This window comes from Propithecus coquereli, unplaced genomic scaffold (assembly GCF_000956105.1).
Source record: "Propithecus coquereli isolate 6110/MARCELLA unplaced genomic scaffold, Pcoq_1.0 Scaffold308, whole genome shotgun sequence".
NCBI lineage: Eukaryota > Metazoa > Chordata > Mammalia > Primates > Indriidae > Propithecus > Propithecus coquereli.
In genome coordinates, this window is record NW_012148708.1 from 1,881,709 (window position 1) to 1,896,022 (window position 14,314).

A 14,314-nucleotide genomic window follows, 5' to 3' on the forward strand; every position below is an offset into this window, starting at 1 on the left:
ATTTTTAAATTAAGGTAGAAACATTATTTTTTTAGACATAATGTTATTGTACATTTGAGACTACAGCCTAGTGTAAACGTAACTTTTATATGCACTGGGAAACCAAAAAAATTCATGTGATTCACTTTATTGTGATATTCACTTTACTGTTCTGTTCTGGAACTGAACCTGCAATATCTCTAGAATATACCTATATCTGATAAGGGATTAATCTCCAAACTATATAAGAAACTCCTACAACTCAATAGCAAAAAGCAAATAATCTGATTAAAAATGGACAAAAGATTTAAGTAGGCATAAAAATAAATGTCCGAAAGGTATTATGAAAAGATACTCAACATTATTAAACATCAGGGAAATGCAAATCAAAACCACAGTGAGATATCACCATGCACCTGTTAGGATGGCTATTATGAAAAAACAAAAAATAGCAAGTGTTGGCGAGGATGGGAAGATATTGGAACCCTTGTACGCTGCTGGTAGGAATGTAAAACGGTGCAGCTGCTATGGAAAACAGTATTCAGGTTCCTCAAGTTCAAAATAGAACCAACATATGATCCCCCCATCCCACTTCTGGGTATATACTCAAAAGAACTGAAATCAGGATCTCAAAAGAGACATCTACACTCCCATGTTCACTGCAGCACTATTCACGATAGCCAAGATATGGAAGCAAACTAAACGTCCACTGAAAGATGAATGGATGGGAAAATGTGGTACATACATATAATGGAATACTATTCAGCATTAACTAAGAAGAGAACCCTGCCATATGTGAGAACACAGGTGAACCTGGAAGACACTATGCTAGGTGAAACAAGCCAGTCACAGAAGGAGAAGCACTGCCTGACTCCACTTCCATGGCCTATCTGTGACAGTCAAACTCACAGAAGCAGACCATTGCTGCTGCTTTTGTAGTGCAGGTTGAATAACAGGATTTCTAGATTACTCTAGAAACCCATCCTCTAATTTCCTGAATGAACATTTGGCTATAATTGATTAAAATCAGGGACTGTTTGCACTTACGAACACTTATAGGAATTCAGGTGAAGGGAGAGACTGGAGCTGGACACCGTGGGCAGCGCTAAGATGCCTCCCTCTGACGCCACAAGCCGGGGTGCACCGCCCTCCCTTCCCTCTACCCTCTCACCCACCCACAGGCAACAAGCTCAACGCGGCTCAACAGCTCCTGCGCTCTGCACTGCGCGAGAGACCATCCGCCCGGCCCTCCCACGCTCTGAGCTCACTACCGCGCCAGCCCAAACGGGGAGAGCACCACTTCTGAGAAAGTATCATTAGACCAAAAGAGGGAAATGGATCTGCATATTGAACAAACATCCTCCATTAGGCAGAGCAAAGTGTACTGGATCAACTGCATCTCCACGCGTTTCAGTTCTATGCAGCACTTACCAAATAGTTGATGTTCAGTATGTTATTACATTAAAAAATAATTCCAAGATAAAGTACCCGTTAAAATAATTTCAGATATAAAGAATCACATAACTGTCCCTTGTTGGCACAGGAAGGAAAGAAAGACACCAAATGGCTGTTTATCCCGTTACATTTTACTGGTTCTTTTCAGCACACTGAATTTCTTTGTAAAACGAAAACTTATAATAACAAAAAACAGTTTTCTAAATTTCCTAAAAAAGAGGGACACCCTCTCATACGTCGCATAAGTCACCCAGAGCATATCCGAACTAGACTTTGAACAAAACAGACTTAAAAGCAATGCAGAATTTCGACGTCACTGTGGACAACGTGCTGAGTGTTTTGTTCTTCGTTCGCTCCAAGTGGAACCTTAACATTCTGCTTTCCAATAAGTCCCTGGAAATGGCAGGGGTTTATCAAATGTGTCAACTTTAAAAGCAAATACATTCTACAAATTTGTTTCTTTTTAGTGGGAGGTTCTTGGAGACGCCCATCTCCTCCCCTTGTCCCAGTGGCCGCTCTCTCCCTGTCCTCTGTGCCTGCGAGAGGCTGGCTTTGCTGCACTGACTGGCTCGTGCCTTTGTCTCCCGCACAAGGCCATGAGCTCCTGAGGATGCGTCTGCAGACTGCCACTTGCACAGAACCTGGTACGCGGTAGATGTGCTACCGAATGTCTATAATTGCTACTGAATAGACAAATGGAAAGCCCGTAGCACAGCACTGACATCCTTCTCAATATACAAGTTGTTCTAGGAATCAAAGAGTTGATTGACCTGTGGCGTATACTCATTCTTTGGGATGTGCTGGCTTTGGCCTTGTTCTTGGCTTCCTTACCAGGAGAGGTGTGGGCTGTGGTCTGTCTACACTGACCTTTGGGGGTGACGAGGGAGGAGGAGGCCTGAGCACTCTGGGATCAGCACCTACTTTCCCATTCTGTCCTGATTCCTCCCTTGGGCCGCCCCTGCCTGCTGCGTCCTGCTCCGCTATCTACTTGCTCTGCCGGTGAGCTTTGTGTCCACAGACTCCTGCAGCTGGCCTACTTCCCGTGCCCTCTTTCCCAGAAGATGAAACACTGTACAGGTCTAGGTAAACGTGTGCTCCGTGACTCTCACTCTGACCTGTGCTTCTCCTATGCCTCCCGGCCAGGAGACTCGAAATTGCACTCTCTAGATGCTCCTGGAAGTGCCTGCAGAACGCAAGTGCTTCTCTACAGGTATGTTCAAGGCTCCATGCTGTGGCTTAGCATTTACCCACCTTCCTCACAGCGATTCCCTTCCACCTTGTAACAGAAACGAGCATTAATTTAGAACTCTACAGTCAAAAAAAAAAGTCCTACACATGACTGTCCAGGGAAGAATACCTGATTCTGGATTAGTTATCTGGCCCCTCCACTTAATTTAAAACACTTCAAGCACAACTAAAAAAAAGCCCACTGTAATCAAAACTTTTTAAAAAATTTTATGTTCTTATATCAGTGGTTAAAAAACAGTGTTCATTGCTTTAATGTGGACAGTGTTTCTGGTCAAATAAGAGCTCTTGAATTTCACAATGCATAGATTTCTTTAAAAAACATGGATAAACTTTTAATTTTTTTTGTTCATGCTGAGTTACAGACAATCTCCAATCTCCCATTCTGGCACAATTTATAAAATGCAGCTTCTCATATTGATTTGTGAAGCACTTTGATGGCTGGCAATAAAAGGAGCAATCTCCTTTCGTCTGGTACCACTACACGCTGTTGCTCAACTTTCTTCATCCTCTTGAGCCATCAGTTCCAGGGGTAAACACGCTCCACATCGCCGCTACATCCTGGGAGCTACGGGTACATAAGGCTTCTCTCAGCCGCTCCTTGATGAACAGGAAACCAGCTGCCAGGTGCAAACTCAGGTTTCACAACTGCTCTGCCAACAGTTCACCTTGAAGGCCAACAACGGCAGTATGCATTTATGTGCAAACATCAAAGCAGTCAAGTTCCTACCTCCCCTGTACTTCCCCACTAATAAAACACCCCCCAAAAGGGGACGCCTGTCATATTACCGAGAGATTCTGCGTGAATCCCTGTAATAATATTATTGACCCATACTGTTGCCAGTTATCTTAGAGCATACGCAGATTGTTATTTTTCTTTTAGATTCTTGTCATTTCTCTTCGACTACACTGTGAATTTTTCCAGGGCTGAGAATGTGTGTGCCCTCTACCTCGTGGTACTTCTGGCTACCCAGGGGAGCACCTGGCACATAACGGATGCTTCAAGAAACAGAAATGTTCATGCTTGGCAAGTAACACAAGGGATTCGATGAACAGTGACCTTTCCCTTTAACTCAAGGTATGGATACGATCACTCCTCATTTTCCTGTTATGCCAAAACATCCTCTTCCCAAGCTTCCCCTGGGAGAATTTCACTTCCTCAGAATGAAAACTCACTTTTTAACTAGAGGAAAACACACCTGGTGAAGGTTAATCCAAAGCACAGTGGTGCGATCCTGCATCTTCTCTAAGTCCCTTCTGCTAGGGTTAGAGAAGTGATCTGCCTGGTCTGCATCCTTCCTTTATCCTCTGCCAGCGGCTTTACCTGCACCTCAGCGTATTAACACTTCCCCAGAGCAGCAAATGGAGTCGTGGCAGGAAGGGCTGCAGAGAACTGTCTAACTCTTGAGGAATTTGACGGGAAGCTTCTCTAACACCCTGTTTTCAAGGGCTTTAGGCAGAACACCCAATGACAGCAGCAGGTAGTCATCTTCCGACTCCTCCTGCCGACGCAGATGCCAGGTGGCCTGGGGGACGGTGCGTGTGCTGCTCTCCGTCTCCAGGGAGGTGCTGACGCTTCAGTGACGCACTTTTAGAGGCCTTCTTTGTTGAGAATAATTTACCGCCCCCCAGAACTGCAGTTGGAAAGGTCTTTAAAGGATGCTTTTTTATTCAGAAACCACAGCTTTCAGTAGTGGGCCACTGTGTTTCCCGCCGTGGTCAGCCTGCCGGGTATGTGAGCCTGACGCTCATGGCGCTGGGACAGGCTCGTTGCAGTTGCGCCCTTTCCTTCCCCACCAGCTCCTCCTCTCCGGATCCGAAGTCAAGGACAACATCTTTCACCTACCTCTTTTTCTAACAAGGGATTTTTTTAAATAGACTGTTTTTAGAGTGGTTTTAGGTTCACAGCAAAATTGGGAGGAAAGTCCAGAGGGTTTCCACATACGCCCTGCCCCACATGCGCCCAGCCCCACCCCCAAGCATCCCCCAGGGACAGCTGCATTCGGGGCAATCAAACCTGCACTGACACGTCATCGTCAGCGAGTCCACGGTCCCATCGGGGCTCACTCTCGGTGTGGGACATGCTGTGGGTTTGGACCGATGTACCGTGACATATGCCCACTGTCACAGTATCACACAGAGGAGGTTCACCGCCCTGAGGCCTGTGTGTTCCACCTGGCCATCCCCAGCAAGGGATTCTGGAACAACAGGGGACAGTCTTCACCTGGCCCATAAACACAATTAAAAGCATTGCTTCAGCGGATAGGATCTAATTTTCCTGTTTTTCACTAAAAGAGTTGGTTTACCACCTTAAAAAAATAGATATTAAGTGTTAATAAATCTAAGACACTAAGTAAATTATTCTGGATGCTGCAAGGTAAGAAATAATCATTTAGGGTTCTTCGCTTACGCTTATTGGTCTATCACACGCAGTAGGTTTTGGAAATCTCCTGATTATCGCTTGTAGTGTCATGAGCTGATTTCAGGCCCCAGGAGTTAGGTCTTATCTCTGAAAATGCTTGTATCTGGAAACTTTTCATAGACTACTGAATAAGCTAGAGACTTTACTAGATCTCTTTGTCTCAGTTCAATTGAAAAATCTGCTTGCCACTCTAGAATTTCACTCTACATGACACATTACCCTGACAGTGTCGACAGGAAAGTCACTTGTGGTAGAGGACTGTGGTTGGCCAGAGGAGTCACGGCCAGTGTCAAAACAAAGACATCACTTTGTTATCAGGGACCCACGTGAACGCAGAGACTGGACGATCCCTCACCCACCCTCCTCCTCCTCACGCCCAGGAGTAACCACCATTCCAGGCTCACCTGCAGCCTCCCCCAGGCCATTTCCCGGGTGGCGCATGGTGAGCAGCGTGGGCCAGCTCTTCTGTCCTCCAGCAGCCAAGTCCTCCCAAGAGCAGGCGCCCTCACCACCTCAGTGTCCTCCCGTCCCTTCCAATCTCCAGCCTCCTGCACCCACCTGTCCGCGAACCTGAAAACCCAATGGATTTCTGTTCAGGCCTCCTCATCCTTGCACTCCTGCTGACTCCTCCCTTCGTCCCGAGACACTGCCCCAGCGCTCTCTGCCATCCTTCATGCTCTTCCTCCTCCACCCCTGCTGAAAAGCTGGCGTTCCATCTTGTGTCCTGGGCCTCTTCCCTTCTCCCTCTGTGCGTCCGCCCTGGGTGGCGTGTCCCCCCGTGGCCAGTGGGCTGATGGTGCTGGATGGCATGTCTGTGTCCCCCGAGCATTCTCCCAGAGCTCCAGACCCACGACCAATGCCCAGCTACTTCCCAGACACGGCTCCCAGGCTGCCCCAGAACTCTCAGCCTCAACACGGTTAAAATGGACCTCACCTGGCTCTTCCTCCAGCTGCCTCTCCTCTGAAATTTCTTACTGCAGAGAACGTCACCGCCGCTTTACTTCAGGGTTCGGCAAGGTCCCCTGCCCCCAGCTCTTCCTTTCCTCCATCTCCTCAGTTACCAGGTCCTCAAGACTGCACTTGGCCCGCACCCACAGCCGCGCCTGCCCCTTCCTCTTCCTCGTTAGTTCCCGATGGTTCCCCTCCTCACATCTCTTGCTGACCGGACCCCTGCACGTGTCTCCACTGGCTGTGCTCGCCCGCGTTGTGCGCCAGGGCGGGCTGCTGGGGCTTGACTCCCGCCCGCCACAGAGGGCTGTGCGCCTGCAGCCAGGTGAGCTTTGTGCGGATGTGCAATCTCGATACCTAAATTTATGTAAGTCACTTCAGTTAATTTCACTTAATCCTCTCAGTAAGCCCGTGGCATTAGGGTTATTACTGGGACGGGCGCTGAAGCTCTGGAAGGTTTAGCTAAGCTCATGCAGCTGGAGAACGGGGGACGAGGACCTCACACAGGGTCTGTCTGACTCCAGTGCCGTGTTCTTGACCATCACACTCCTTCTGTAGCTTATGGCGGGTCATAGGAGCCCCCCAAGGTTTGAGACAAGTATTCATAAAATGGTCACATATTCCAGCAACACACCTACCCAAGAGCGGTTGACATCCTGCTGGGGTCTGTTTCCAGGCCTGGTACTAATTGTCGCTATAAACAGGAAAGGGTTTACGAGTCAAAGAGGGCATTTTTGACACAGTGCTCTGAACTTCCCAGGTTTTGACAGGTCGAAGAACAAGATAAATTCCTGGGATGAAAGTAGGCTTCATGTAAGCAATGACAGCAAATTATAGTTAATATAGTTTATACAGTAGTTGACAATAGTTTTATACAATATAAAAGTTTTGAATAAAATGCAACAACCTTACTGCATTCTCTTCCAAGGCTACAGGGATGTGTTATGCTTTTGTGAGTTTAGAAAAGTTAAGGAACAGCCAGAGCACTTGGGAGTTCTACTGACTTTAAAAGCCATGGCGCCATAGGAGGCTGTGGTGATAAAAGAAGACAGCAAAATGACGAGGATGTGCCCGAGTTACCGCCCAATTCAAAAACTGCTGTCTTTTCTTGGTCACTGTAGGCATCACCTTTTTTTTACCCTAGAGTGGAGAACATTCCTCTTTCGGTGACTACACCACATACTTCCTCTTAGAGCAACTAAAGGCACAGACTAAGGTCATGCCAGCACTCTGGTACAAAAGAAAACCAGCAAATGTCCCAAAGATACCACTTCCTTCTTGAAAGATGTATTCCTGACAGAGAAATAACAAACACTCAAGATGTAACAGGAAATATTAACAATTGAATAAAGGAAGAACACATGAATTCTATCCACAGGTGACCATTTTAAATTTGAGTAACAATCTGGAAAAGGAATACTATCAAAGGAATAGTTAGGTGGGACATGATGGCCCCTCTCTACCAGGAATGTGGTGCACAGAGAATTTCCATCAGAGTCAATGAAAGAGGTAGAGAAAAATGAATGGCATCTACTCCATGACAACTCCATGAACTCAGCAGCAGAAAAACCTGCTTGAAGAATGGTGAACACAACTTTGTTCGCTGTATGTGTTCAGTCACTGAATGTTTTGACCCCATACCCAGTCAATTATGCTTTTAATTGGTGCAGACTCAGGGCTGTCACCAACGGAGTCCAGTGCACAGGCTGCAGAAAGGTCTGTGGGGCCTGGGGGAGATCAGATGTCACAATCAGTGGCCCATGGACTCTGATCAGTCACGTAGATTGTGTTTTATTAATTTCAGCTAATGCTTAAAAATAAGTAGGTTTCAGATGAAAACTGCCATTTCCACCTCATTCTAGAAATCCAGAAGACCTGGCAACATTGGGCCTGTGTTCTCGCAAGGCAACAATGGGATGAGGCTCGGATGCATCTAACCCTTTTAGAAGGGGCATGCATGCTCTGCCTTGCCCCTTGTGGACTGACGGCCCCAGCCCCAGTTATGCTGAAGCCCTAATTCCCCAATGTGACTGTATTTGGACATTGGGCCTTTAAGGACACAATTAAGGTAAAGAGGTCCCAGGGTGGGTCCTAATCCAAGGGGTCTGGTATCCTTGTAACAAGAGGAAGAGACAGCAAATCTCCCTCTCCCCCGACCCTCTCCTGTGTACACACAGAGGAGAGGTCATGGGAGGATACTGCAAGAAGGTGGCCATCTGTAAGCCAGGAAGAGAGCCCTCACCAGAAACCAACCCTGCTGGCACCTTTATCCTGCACCTCCAGCCTCCGGAATTGTGAGAAAGTAAACGTCTGTTTTTTAAGCCATTCAGCCTGCGGTATTTTGGTATAGAAGAAAGCCGACTAACACACAGCTCAGGCTTGGGACGCCAGAGTCATCGGAGAATCCCTCTCCTTGCCTAACTTCCACTTCCAGTCATCTGACCTCTTCCCCAAGCCCACACCCTCCCCACTCCTGCCACATGCTCTAGCTTGGACCCCACAATCACTTGTCTGGACTGCTGCCTTCTAACTGGAACTTCCATCTTATCTCCATCTCATGCCGGTACCTCCTTAAAACCCAGCCATGGCACCTGAATGATGCTCCATCTAAAAATTAAAGCAGGACCATAACACTCTCGCCTCTAAGTTCCTCTTGTGACAGTGGCCCCCAGATTCTTGTGCTGTTGCTCTAGAATCATACAGGATGCTATGTCCGGTGCAGGAAAGAAAGCTCTGTCATCAGGATTGACCAGATGGGGGAGTCAGAGCACATCAAGGCACCATGGAGTAACGCAGACTGTATCAGCGCTATACGAGAGGCACAAACAGAATTCACAGGAACACAAGGAGTTAGACATTTATTCCCACTGGAAGACTCTGGCAAAGTTCCCTAGGGGACTAGCCTCAAACTAGCAGGCACAGAGTAAGGAAGGGCACTGGAGGCAGTGTGCCTTCCCTGAATATGAGTCATCTGTCCCCAAATGCCAGGCTTTCAGTGAACATTTCCAGAATAAATGAATGGAGTCAGTGAACAGAAATAAATGGCTATTAAACACAGTGGCAGCAGAAGGAAGCATCTGAGGATATTATTAATGGTCAATAAGTCATGCTTATGATTCAAAAAATTTCCGGCTAAACCTATTCTAAATCTTAACGAAACCAAGAACCTTTCTGTGCATAACTCAGATCTACACAAAATCTGATAAACAATCTCAGCCCAAAATTCAACAGTACGTGTTTTAGTACTGATATTTTTGGATGGCAGATACAATACACTCTCCCTGCCAAGTGTGAGTCATTTGATCCAGTGTCATTTCAGACACGATACTGATATATAAGCTCTATGAGGCTACGAGACGGTCTTTAAGGAGCACAGTCACTCAAAATGTATTATACGAAGTTGACTCTTTAGAGTTTCCCATTCCATTCTTTGGAACCTATCTCCACTTCTTTCAGAGATTCATAGTTTATTAATTTTTTATTATATATCAAGCATTTTCTGTTTCACATATCCTTTGTTTTTGAAGTTACGTTCAACTCTACAATCACATTAACACGTATTGTCACAATTCTAGACCTTATTTGTCTTATCCTTCTTTGTCGTTTCTTGAGTACAATTCTCCCCTTTTTGAGTTATTTTAATCTGATGCATATTTAAAAGTTTGTCTAGAGTAATTTCTAATTAATTTATTTCCAGAAAAATATGTGGGTAGGGGAATATTTTGGGCACCATACATATCCCGAAGATTTACCTTACCCTCACATACCAACAATGGTTTAACTATGTGTGAAGCTCTAAAATTACAATTCTGTATCCTCAGACCTCTGGAAACATCTGCTCCACCACATTCTAGAAGCTAGCACTGCAGAGGAGGCTCTGTTGCTGGTCAGTCCTCTTCCCTTCTGAGGTAACCCACATATTTATTTTTTGTTCTTTGTTTCTCCCTCCATATTTCCCTTTGCTTTAGAATTCAGATATCTCACCAGAATACAGCAGCTAGGTTTATGTTGTTTTACTTATCCATTCTTGCAGTGGGTGAGTCTCGTCCAACTCAGTATTTATTGTTCTCTAGATCTTAAGTTGTATTTATCTATAAACAGGCATCTTTCTAAAGTCACAGAATAGCTCCTTTCCCTGAGCACAGCAGAGCACAGACCTGAACAATTATTCTCACTTATGTGTCGCAGAGTTGGAATCAGAAGCCCACATCTTCTTACTATTTTGCCTTCGAATTTAAAAGGCAACAAGTGGCATCAAGAATTCATGTTTTTTTTTTTCCTTTCATTCCATAGCAGAGTGCATAGAAGTGTTTTCTGTTTGTTAATTCGTAGAGGCACATGTGATACTTGCTAAAGCTAAGCTGTGAGAAAACACTACCAGCAGAACAAGTAGCTAATTCTTGCCCACTCTCTTGCACGCAGCTGGGAACAGCTCCGGGGCCTGCCACTGTTGTGTTGCTGGCTCCGAAGAGAAACAAACATTCTGACAGCACCAGGGTTTCAAACTTCGACGTCAGAACACAAGTCCTGTCCTCCGCGGCTGAGCGATTTCTCAAGGGGCAACAACCCACACCTACAGACAGCTCAGCTGTCGTACTGAGACTGGCATAAAAGCTTCGTGGTCAAGCTAAAAGGCCTTACAAACCTCCTTTCATTCGTGCTCCTGAAACGAACTGCGGCACGACTGCGACGGTGGCGGGAAAGGAGGCCGACGTCCCCGCGGACCACACACTCTGCGTGGGAACCAGTCGCGCCGCGGGCGCTGCCCGGCGAGGCGCGCTCGCGGGCGGTAAGCGAGCAGCCCGCCACAGCCGCAGGGCGGGCACGAGCGAGACCGCGGGCTGCGGGTTCTCAGCGAAGGCACCGAAGTCACCACTGCCAGGACAAGCCACCCTAGCGAGCTTAACGACCGGACTCACAGTATGTGGAACCGAGTTTAGCGCCCCCCGCCCCGCGCCCCGCCCCGACCTACCCAGCAGCAGCAGCCGGTGCGTCCGTTGCAGGTCGCGCTTCTGCTCGCGCAGCGCGCGGTCGATGCCGCGGCTGACCTTCCTCGCCTCCCGCGCGGCCTCCCGCTCCTCGGCGCGCGACTGCTCCGGGCGCCGCCGCTTCTCCTGCGGGTCCGCTCCCGGCCGCGCGCGCGCCGGGGTCCCACCGCCCCAAGGGAGCGGGGTCCGGGCCGGGGCCGGGGCCGGGGCGGGCGGCGCGTCCTGCTCGGGCGGCTCCGAGGCGGCGCAGGGCGCGTCCCCCGGGCCGCCGAAGAGCAGCGGCCGCAGGCTGTAGCACAGACCCATGTGGGCGCGGGGCTGCGCGGGGCACGGGGCGCGGGCGGCCGGGTCCTCGTGCCGGGCTCAGGCCGGCGCCTCCGCGGAGGGGCAGGAAGGGGCCGCGCTCGGACCCTGCGCAGCGCTACCGGCCGCCGGCTGCGGGGCGGGGCCGCGGCGGGCGCGGAACGAGGACCACCGCCCCTCACCGCCCCCGAGGGCCATTGTGCATTTCCGCTGGGCGCAGGGGGCGGCGGCCCCGGCGGCTGGAGATCACCTGATAACGCCGAGAACCGGCCGAGCCCACGGGTCTCCGCGAGCCGGGCCCGGGTTACCGTAAATGCCTCCGGCGGACCAGCCCTCACTACCGTAAATACCGCCGCCCGCGCTAGCGTTCGCTACCGTAAATACTGCCGCCCTGGCCGGTCCCGGCTACCGTAAATGCCGCCGCGCATGCGACTCTCTGCTACCGTAAATACCGCCGTCCGAGCCTGGCGCGCAACTGCAATCAGTGCCGCAGTGGCCGGGCCGTCACTACCTGCAGCTGCTGTTGGGGCAATTGGGAAACCACTGCGGGCCCGGCGCGGTGGCTCACGCCTCTAATCCTAGCGCTCTGGGAGGCCGAGGTGGGAGGACAGCTTGAGCTCAGGAGTTTGAGACCAACCTGGGCAAGACCTTGCGGACTTCCTCTGACCCTGAGCAGTGGTGGACGCCACTGCTGGATCGCGATGTCCTTTGACCCCTGTGTTTGACTAGAAGAGTTTCTCAAAGAGACAGATTTTGTCCTTTTTGTTTGTGTGTCCCTAGTGATAAGAATTGTCATTGTTCAATAAATATTGAATGAATGAACACGAATGAATGAGTGACTGTAATAGTTTCTTCTGAAACGGCCTTGGCCCAGGGGTGGTAAGGCCCGGTGACGCTGCCGAACAGAATTCAGAAACGGCTGCTTCTGCCTTTTGCCACATAGGCGGGCCTTGGGAGCGGGTCTCAGGCCACGGCTTCCCACAGTCCCCTCAGTGAGACGCGGTGACGGGCCGCCCTTCCGTCCATCTGTGCTCCGCCAGGGGGCCGGGTGAGTTGCCCTCTCACCTGGCTTGGCACGCCTCCTGCCCCTTGGTCGCCCCTGATCCACGGAGCTCTGAAGTCGTCACCCGCGGTGGGCTGGAACGCCAGGGCCCCGGCTGGCGTGCGTTTGCTTCAGGCGGCAGGAGCGCCGGCTGTCCCTGCACAAAGCGGGGGCCCTGCCGGCCTGGCCATTGCCGCGCAGACAGCGTCCCGCCCTTCAGCCTGGCTCTGCCTGCTTCCTGCCCCATGGCGACTCTCCTGCCTGCCTCGGCCACTGCCGCTCCTCACCCTAAGCACAGGGAGCCGATCCCGCCGCCAACACCCCCCGGTCCCTGGGCGGTAGGTCGCACGGCCAGGGTGGGCAGAGTGGGCACAGACGCGTGTGGCCTAAGAAGTCGTACCCGGCAGGGCCAGAGGCGCCAGGAGTGGGCTTCCCTAGAGGCAGGGCCCTGGGCACAGGCACAGGCTGGGAGAAGGCGGACAGAGAGAGGAACAGGGAAACCGAGTCTTGACTGCGAATCACTGAGTGACGCACCCCGAGAGGAAAGCCGGCTAAGGAAAGAAGGGGCCACAAAGTACCCGGGCGTGTGGACTGAAGGAGTCACACCAGAAGTGGACAGCACAGAAGGGGACAGGCCGGAAGTGGTGTCCGGAGCGGACGTGGACAGCAGAGGGTGTGCCGGGTCTCGGCCGAGGGCTCGACCAGGCTCAGCGGGAGATGGGCGCTGTGCTCGTCTTGGTCTGGTCCCGCGGAGCAGCGCAGGGCGGATGAGCTGTGCAGCGAGGCCGGGACAGTCAACGAGGCTGAACCCTCGACAGCTCGCAAGGATTCCCTTGCTTCTGAAAATCCAGGTAAGTCCTCGCATTCAGGCGTATTCTTTTTGAATAAAGGCCTGAACATTGATAGACCTCGTACCCCATCTATCTGCCAAGGCAGTGGAAAATTAAAGACAGACCTAGGTTTGATTCTCAGCTCTGCCGCATATTAACTGATTTATGTCATGTCCCTTCCCCTCCCTCAGCCTCACTTCCTTATTTGTACAATGAAGTGTGATGATACTGGTTTGAAGACGAAATAAGAAATCGCATGTGACATTCTACAGTGCCCGGGACGTGATAGGTGTGCAGCGTGATCATACTTATAATTAACCTTCCATCTTCAGTGTGAAGCCAGAGACTTTTTACGCGTGGCACACTGGTGACTGGTGTGGTAGTCCATTCTGCACTGCTATCAAGGAATACTGAGGCTGGGTAATTCATAACGAAAAGAGGTTTGTTTGGCTCCTGGTTCTGCAGGCTGTGCGAGAAGCGTGACGCCAGGATCTGCTTCCGGTGAGACCCCGGAAGCTTGAACGCAGGGGGCAAGGCAAAGTGGGAGTAGGCGTGTCACGTGGCAAGGGAAGGCGCAAGAGAGAGGAAGGGGGGGGCCAGGCTCTTTCAAACGCCCAGCTCTCGCGTGAACTAAGAGAGCGAGAACCCGCTGGTTACCCCAGACAGGGCACCAAGCCACTCATGAGGGGTCTGCCCCGTGACCCAACACCTCCCGGTAGGCCCCACCTCTAACGCTGGGGTCAGAGTTCACCATGAGATGCGGAGGGAAAAAAAACCAAAACAAGGCAACCGGCCCGGCAAAAAAAAGGAATTTCCTCAACCCCCCGGGAACAACCCCAGCCAATAAGAAGCCGCATCTGGTCTTTGTTCTTCTGCATCTCGGTTCACCTTCTCTTTCCTGGACGGCTCCCTTCTCCTGCGCTCGTTCTGCCTCTGCTGTCGTCACTCCTGGTCTCTCTCCGAGCTGTGTCCGGCCCAGTGTGGCCAGTGTGAGATGTCAGTGGCCGTCTGTGGCACACGTGCCCAGGATGAACCGTGGTTGAGGGCAGCGTCCTGCCAAAGGGCAGTTCGGAGCTCGTCCCGGCGCTAATTTCCCTGTCTG

At 50.6% G+C, this 14,314-nt stretch overlaps 1 protein-coding gene across 1 annotated transcript in view; it reads right to left on the bottom strand.

The window, feature by feature from the left end:
* GNAL (guanine nucleotide binding protein (G protein), alpha activating activity polypeptide, olfactory type) overlaps positions 1-11,343 on the bottom strand; it is a 160,956-nt gene extending 149,613 nt beyond the window's left edge. The window contains exon 1 of the mRNA XM_012649992.1: positions 11,022-11,343. Within this exon, the coding sequence (XP_012505446.1) occupies positions 11,022-11,343 (322 nt within the window). The remainder of the gene's footprint in view (positions 1-11,021) is intronic.
* Between the last annotated feature and the right edge of the window lie 2,971 nt (positions 11,344-14,314).